Source organism: Gossypium raimondii, chromosome 1 (assembly GCF_025698545.1).
Source record: "Gossypium raimondii isolate GPD5lz chromosome 1, ASM2569854v1, whole genome shotgun sequence".
In the NCBI taxonomy this organism is placed as follows: Eukaryota; Viridiplantae; Streptophyta; class Magnoliopsida; order Malvales; family Malvaceae; genus Gossypium; species Gossypium raimondii.
The window spans coordinates 2,587,269-2,595,312 of NC_068565.1; the positions used below are offsets into that span (position 1 = coordinate 2,587,269).

At 30.9% G+C, this 8,044-nt stretch overlaps 1 protein-coding gene across 1 annotated transcript; it reads left to right on the forward strand.

The window, feature by feature from the left end:
* The first annotated feature begins 1,192 nt into the window (after positions 1 to 1,192).
* Positions 1,193 to 7,254, forward strand: LOC128032001 (G-type lectin S-receptor-like serine/threonine-protein kinase At1g11330). The gene is made up of 8 exons (XM_052628488.1): positions 1,193 to 1,290; positions 2,249 to 3,516; positions 3,612 to 3,719; positions 3,939 to 4,114; positions 4,210 to 4,420; positions 5,517 to 5,754; positions 6,046 to 6,196; positions 6,679 to 7,254. The coding sequence occupies exons 1-8, from the start codon at positions 1,193 to 1,195 to the stop codon at positions 6,991 to 6,993; spliced, it is 2,565 nt and encodes an 854-aa protein (XP_052484448.1). The 3' UTR covers positions 6,994 to 7,254.
* Positions 7,255 to 8,044: the final 790 nt, after the last annotated feature.

Consider the following 8,044-nt stretch of genomic DNA (forward strand, 5'->3'; position numbering starts at 1 on the left):
TATATATGCTAAATAAAATAATAAAACACGATATTGTACATAACATAAATTTTAACATACAAATATTACAAAAAATTACCTTTTTTTTCTTTTTTTTCCTTCCTTCCTCTTCTTCTTCTTTTTTTTCTCTCTTCTCCTTTCCTTTTCTTTCCTTCTTTTTCTTTCTTTTTTCTTCTTCTCCTTTCCTTTTCTTTCCTTCTTTTTCTTTCTTTCCTCTCCTCTCCTTTTCTTTCTTTCTTTCTTTCTTTCTTCTTCTTTCCCTCTCCTTCTCTCCCCCCCCCCCGATGGGCCCTATTATAAGGGCGGTGCTTAATCAGTTTAGCACCTTTGTGTGCCAATCGAACCCTCCACCGTGGTTTCATCAAATCGGCGCAGCTTTTTTTTCTGTTTTTTTTGGTATATTTTAGTAAATAAAAATATAATATTTTGGAATTTTTTAATTTTTTATAATAATTTAATAAAAAACCCGATTATTTTGTTATAGTAGGTGAAGGAAATCTTCAACATGATTATTGGAACTGGTGCTTCATTTGCTCATTTTATGAGGGGTATGCATTTTAGAGGGCATGCAAAAAAGAAAAGGAAGAAGAAAGAAAGAAAATTACAAAAAAAAAAAAGAAGAAAAAGGAAAAATTATGACACCATGCATTTGGGGCTTTCAAATCTTTACAAACATAAGAGTAGTAGTTCTAACTATCTTTCATGAGGGTAACTTTTCTACGAAAATATCTAGGCATGAGGTGATAAATGACCTTCTTTCACTGTCCCATCACTTTAAGAAATTATCATTTGTTGTCTTATTTTGAGGTTCATCGAATTTTCTTACGAATAAACTCAGTCCATAGTTAGATCAACTTGTAAATAGATCGAACACCAATTTTATAGTGAAAATATAGGAGAAATTTCAATCGAAGTTAAAGTCCAGCAGTTGCCACTTATCTAGTTTCATAGAACTCGCCACTACGATAAACAACTTCCATCACGCAAAAAAGCTAAGGCAAGGTGGCTTCAGTCCAGTTTACAAGGGTAATAACCAATGGTGATTTCCGGAAAATACATGATCGATGAAATGACATTTTCTTTCTACCAAGTCTTATGAATCGAATTTTGTGTGCTGGGAACATTAGATGATGGAAAGGAAAGAGCATTTAAGAGATTGTCAAAAGGTTCGGGGCAAGGGTTGGAAGGATTTATGAATGAAGTGGTGGTGATTTCAAAGCTCCGACATCCAAATCTGGTTAGATTATTTGGGTGCTGTGTTGACGGTGAAGAGAAGATGCTGGTCTTTGAGTACATGTCTAACAAAAGTTTGGACGCGTTTCTTTGATTATTAACTTATTCTAATTTTTCAGTATTCGATAATTATATTGAACCTCAATTAAATTTAAAGTTAAATTAAGTTCAACTTTAAAGGAGAGGCCAAGTTTTTCGAGAACTATTAGATTTTAAATATAATTTTAAAAAATGTTAGGCAAAGAAAAGCACTAACTTATGACATAAAGTATATTGTAATTGGTAAGAGACTTTTTTTTTCCTTAACAAGACTCGATCAATGCTGAAAGAATAATCCAGAAAATAATTTTGAAAAAAAAAGGAATGTGCTTCATTAGTCAAAGTTATTCTAAATTCATCGGTTTTACAAAAGCTACCTATATTAGTCAAAGTTATTTAAATCTCGTCTTCGTCTGTAACTTCTGGAAGTTCTAACCTCACATAAATTTTATCAATAGTTTTAATTACTAAATTAATTACGAAAAATTATCTAATGATTCAATTTGCTCATTCAAAATGAAATTTTTATAATTCCGTTATTCAATTTTTAGGTGGTTTATTTTAGTCACTAAATTATTAAATTTTTAACGGTGGTTAACTGTACATACTATATCATATTCATTTTTTATTTTGATCACTTAAATTCTAAATCGCTTTCATTTTGATCATTTAAAAACATATTTTCTAAGTATTGATTGGGGTAAAATTATTAAGGACTAAAGTAAAAAGTAGTAGAAACTAAAATAATACTTTAAAAATTTTAAATAACTTATTTAATTAATTTTGAGGTATTGAAATTTAAAATTTCAATATTGAAAAAATACAACTTACAATAAGAGGTAAGTTAATACAATTTGATAATTTTTAAAGTATTACTTTTTCACTTTAATCTTTAATTGTTTTTAAAATTGCTGCAATGAAAAGTAAGAATAAAAAATAAAGAGGTGTTTTTAAAATTGTTTTTAAAAACTATTAGCTGCTCTGTTTTACTATCTTTAATATCTTGCTTTTACTTGCTATTTGCCACTGCTTTAGACACCATAACACCATCAAAATCCATCAAAGACCCTGAATTTATAATCTCCCAGAATGGTACTTTCCGATTGGGATTCTTCAGCTTGGCTAACTCCAGCAATCGTTATGTAGGGATATTGTACCATCAAATCCCCGTACAAACTGTTGTATGGGTGGCAAATAGAAACAGGCCTCTCAAAGACTCTTCTGGGATTCTCAACATATCAGATGATGGCAACCTTGTTGTTTTGAATGGCAAAACTGAGACTCTCTGGTCATCAAATGTTACCAATACAGCTCCTAATGTAACGACTGCCCACCTTTCAGACTTAGGAAACCTCGTCCTCAGTAATGGTGACGATGCAGGAAGCAGCTTATGGGAGAGTTTTCAACACCCTTCTAATGCCTTCATTGAAAGTATGGAGATCAGCACTGATGTTAAAAAGGGTCGAAAAGTGGAGATCAAATCATGGAAAAGCCATGATGATCCATCTGATGGTAACTTTTCTTTTGGTATTGAACCGTTCAATGTCCCAGAGTTTGTCATTTGGAACAATAACCAGCTCTATTTTCGTAGTGGTCCATGGAATGGAAATATGTTTATTGGCTTAATACTTCCGACCGTCGCTTTCTCTTGGTTTTCTGTTGTTGCAGATAATCGACAACAAACGTTTTTTATAGGTTATGAAGATTCTAATCACTCTATGTTGACATACTGTGAATTAGATTCTCAAGGAAAATTCAGTGAACGGAGATGGGATGCGGAGAAAGGGAACTGGATAAAGAGTTACTCTATTTATCATACAGATTGTGATGTTTATGGGAAGTGTGGGGAATTTGGGATGTGCAATTCAAAGAAACGACCCATTTGCAGTTGCTTAAAGGGGTTTAAGCCTAGGAATGCAGAGGAATGGAGTAGAGGTAATTGGAGTAGTGGGTGTTTTAGGACTACCCCTTTGCAGTGCCAAAGGGATAACAACAATGGGAGTGGAGCAGGCAAAGGTGATGATGGGTTTTTGGAGATGAAGATGATGAATGTGCCCGCATTTCCAGACCGGTCATCAATAGTTAACGGCGAATGCAAAGATCAATGCTTGAAGAATTGTTCGTGCGTGGCTTATGCGTATGATGCTGGCATTGGTTGCATGATGTGGAGTGGAGATTTGATTGATGTCAAGGAATCCAGTCGCGGAGTCGATCTTTACATTCGTCTGCCAGCTTCGGAACTGGGTAAATTTTCTTAGTGTCGACCATGTGTTTGATAAATTGCGTTAATATCTGCTTTTTGAGTGTTGAAGTTATTAACCAAGTTTTTCTATTTGCAGATAAAGGGAAAAGTAGTAAGGTCATTGTCATTACAACAGTAATTGCGGGCATAGGAGTTATCACAATTTCTGCACTCTTCTTACGGTGTAGGATGCTTAAACATAAACGTAATATATGAAAAATATTTAAACTTATATATAATTTATTAAAAAATTAAAAATTAGAATATAAATTTATGTGTGAAAAATATTTACAAATATCGATAAATTTAAAACTTACATTAAAATATGCTGATATTGATACATACTGGTATCTTTATATATTATTGTCAAGACAAAAATAATATGTCTACCAATACGGTACTAACTATCTTGATCTTATCTCAGGAAGAAATAAAAAGAGAAAACACATCAAATTTTGTAGTGAAAATATAAGAGAAAATTCAATTGGAGTTAAACTCCAGCAGTTGCCACTATTCAATTTCGAAGAACTTGCCACCGCGACAAATAACTTCAATCACGCAAAAATGCTAGGGCAGGGTGGTTTCGGTCCAGTTTACAGGGTAATATATAATGGCGATTTTCAGCAAATTCAGTGTCAATGAAAAGACATTTTCCTTTTTTCTATCAAGTCTTGCGAGTTGAAATTTTTTTGCAGGGAACATTAGATGATGGAAAAGAAATAGCAGTGAAGAGATTGTCGAAAGCTTCGGGGCAAGGATTGGAAGAATTTATGAATGAAGTGGTGGTGATCTCTAAGCTTCAACATCGAAATCTGGTAAGACTGCTTGGCTGTTGTGTTGAAGGAGAAGAGAAGATGCTCGCCTACGAATATATGCCCAACAAAAGTTTGGACGCTCTTCTCTTTGGTTAGTAACTTATTCCAATCCTTTTTTACCTTTTTATTTTTTGTGATTTTCGCTATTCAATAGTTATGATGGACCCTAAACAATGGTCAAAACTTTCCTAGAATTATTTTTTTCTTCCACAAGACTTGAACTTGTATTGTTGCTTAAGGCGAATTGAATTCTTTATCACTCGATCTAATAACCATTAATATTGTTTTCGTTCTCATTACAACTTAAACTTGGCCTTGACTACCCCATTTACCTAATCCGATAAGTCCTACTCATTTGATTTGGCAGGTGCAATCCATATAGGTTAGATCTTGGATATAATTTTCTTGAAAAGTTTTCAAAAATAAAGAAACATAATTTCCCATTGAAAAAGTAATATTATGTAAGGAAAATATTATGTATTTTTATCGAAAAATAAACTTCTATTTTTTAATTTTTAAAGTTTTTAATTTTTAAGAATCAAGACTAAATTAACAAAATGTGTAAAGTTAAGGGTTAAATTGTTCAATTTTTTTAAATTTAGGACTAAATTGATAGATTCTATAAATATTGAAGAATTAAAATTGTTATTATGCCAAAAGAAAAAAGTCACTATTAGTGATTTAACACAAGAGTGACCAAAATATTAAATTTCGATAACATTAAACAAAAACACACTAATAGTTGAATGACAATTTTATAGCTTACCTTTAAAATTCAATATTTAAAAATTAATTAAATATTAAAATCACACATATGTCACACTAGAAGTTAGTAATTATAAAATATAGAAGTATGATTCTAAGTTTTTTTTTTTTTTAAGCAATAAAATTGGTCGCCTAGTTGATTTTGTGCAAACTTGTGTAAGAGGATATGAAAAATAGGTTATGGCTTGGTCTATAGACATGTCTGATGTAATTATATTCTGAGATTTGAATGGCAGCAACGTAATATTTTGACTCTCTTCATTGTTCAACATTTATTTCAATTGATTGACATAACATCAATTCTGTCTACAATCACAATTAATACAATATGGTAGACAATACAACAATGATTGTAGTTTAGATCCACTATTATAGAAATTAACTATAAATCTTGAGGTCTAATTGTTTAAGATTTGTCATAGATCCAGCTAAACAAGATGTTTTGGATTGGAGAAAACGATTCAACATTATTGAAGGGATTAGTCGAGGATTGCTTTATCTACATAGAGATTCAAGACTAAAGATTATACATAGAGATCTAAAAGCAAGTAATATTTTACTCGATGAAGAATTAAACCCAAAAATTTCAGATTTTGGGATGGCTAGGATTTTCGGAGGCAATCAAAATCAAGCTAACACTAAAAGGGTTGTTGGAACTTAGTAAGTTGGAACTTTTTCCCTATCATTTAATTTTATTCTCTTTTTTTTTTGATAAAATATGGTATAGATATATCTATTGATGGATCAGGTCCGATGCTTAAAAAGATTACATGCGTAGACCTAAACTTAGTTTGGCTTAGTTTGATCAATGAACTCATTTTACCATTTCTAAAAATTAAAATAATAAAGAATATATTATTTTATACTTTTATTATTTAATTTTAATTTAGACTGACTCATGAACAAGTTTAGGTCACGGTTGTAATTAATGTTTTTATTGTTAAAATACAGTGGTTATATGTCTCCTGAGTATGTAATGCGAGGGCAATTTTCAGAGAAATCAGATGTATTCAGTTTTGGAGTTCTATTGCTAGAGGTTGTTAGCGGAAGAAGAAACACAAGCTTTTGCAACGACCAGTATGCACTTAGCCTCTTGGGATATGTAAGTTTATAAGATAATTAGACATGTTGGTAGATCAAATTAGGGTGTAAGATGCCATTTTTGCAAACTATTCAGGTTCGAATCAAGAAAACTTGAACTCTACTAAGTAACTATTGAGTTGAGCGATCATGAGCTGAACTTGAGAATCTTAATGCTTGAATTGGGTAGCTTGAAAGGTGACATGGAGAGTCCTAATACTTGAATTGAGTAAAAGCTCTCTTTTTTGCTTTAAATATATATTGAACATTTTCAATTGAAATTCGAGTTTGACTACAATATCGAGTTTAAGTTGAGCCTAAGAATGAAGCTCAATTTAGACATAGGTAAACAAGCTTAAGCAATAAATTTTGAGCAGTTGGATCTTTATTTATGTTGAATTGAGCTAATCAAAATTTATTTAGACTTTGTGTTTATAATTTTGAGTTGATTTAGGCTGAAAAGTTTAAGTATTAATTTAGACAAATTTTCTTTTCTATTCTCAGGCATGGAAATTGTGGAGGGAAGGCGATATTTGTGGCATTGTAGACAAAGTGATTTTAGAGTCAGAAACATATTCAAAGAATGGAAATGAAAAAGAAATATGGAGATGCATACATGATGGTTTGGTATGTGTTCAAGAATTTGCTAAAGATAGGCCCACTATGCCTACAGTTAGGGGTGAGCAAAATTCGATTCGACTCGAAAAAATCGAAAAAAAATTTGAATTTCGAGTTAAACGAATCGAGTTATTCGAGTTAATCGAGTTATTCGAATCAACTCGAATTTTTTTTTCGAATTTCAAGTTCGAATCGAGTTGAGTTTTCGAATTCGAATAACTCGAATAATTCGAATAATTCGAATATCAAACTATAATATTTTATAGTTTTACCCTAAACTCCCAAACTTTTTTACTTTTCCCTCAAAACTTTTACTCCTTCCCACTTTTCCCCCAAAACTTTTACTCCCCTCCCCTCCCAACCCCCCAATCTACCCAAAATCCATTTCCCACCAAAATTTTACTCTTCCATTCAATTTTTTTTTCAAAATTTTACTCTCAAAAACCCTCAAAACTTTTTATTTTCCCCAAAATTTTACTCCTCCCACTTTTCCCTAAAACTTTTATTCTCTTCCCATCCCACCTCCCATCTACCCCAAACCCTCCCTCCAATTTTTTTTAATATTTTCCTCCAAAATTTTACTCCCCTATTTACTTTCCTCAAACTTTTATTCCCCAAAACTTTTATTTCCCCTAAACTTTTACTTCTAACCCTTTACTCTCAAATAAAAATCAAAATTATCCAAAAAATCACTAAACATAAATAGTAATAATTTTATTTATATATACTATTTATATTATTAAATTAAATTTTACATTTTATATTATTTATATTATTGAATTGTTTAGTCATATTGAATATTTATATTAAAATTGAATTCTTAATTATGCCATAAAATATTCGTGTTAAAATTTTATATTGGTATCAATTTCAAATTTTATTTTAAAATAAATTTTATTAAAAAATCATATTTTTATATTTAATATATTTTAATTCCAAAATACATAGTGACAAGAATCCAAAGATAATTGAAACAACTAAGCAAACAAATAAGCTAACCAAGATATAAAAATTAATAAATAAATTATGAGGTGATGAAAGTTAATAAAAATTTGATTAAGGTGGACAAATTTTATTACGATAGGTGACAATGGTTACAAGGACCCAAAATTATTTTTAAAATTTAACTCGAACAAATATATTCGATTCGATTCGATTCGAATTCCATCTCACTCGACTCGATTCGAGAAAACTTCAAATAAAGTTAGGATGATAAAATGAGATTCGAAAACTCGATTAACTCGAAAATTTT

Excerpts from the sequence above, each read along its gene's own strand:
- LOC128032001 (XM_052628488.1), top strand. The coding sequence starts at position 1,193 with ATGAATGAAGTGGTGGTGATTTCAAAGCTCCGACATCCAAATCTGGTT. Across the intron at positions 3,720-3,938 it reads TAGGATGCTTAAACATAAAC|GAAGAAATAAAAAGAGAAAA; the intron begins GTAATATATGAA and ends ATCTTATCTCAG. Across the intron at positions 4,115-4,209 it reads GTTTCGGTCCAGTTTACAGG|GGAACATTAGATGATGGAAA; the intron begins GTAATATATAAT and ends ATTTTTTTGCAG.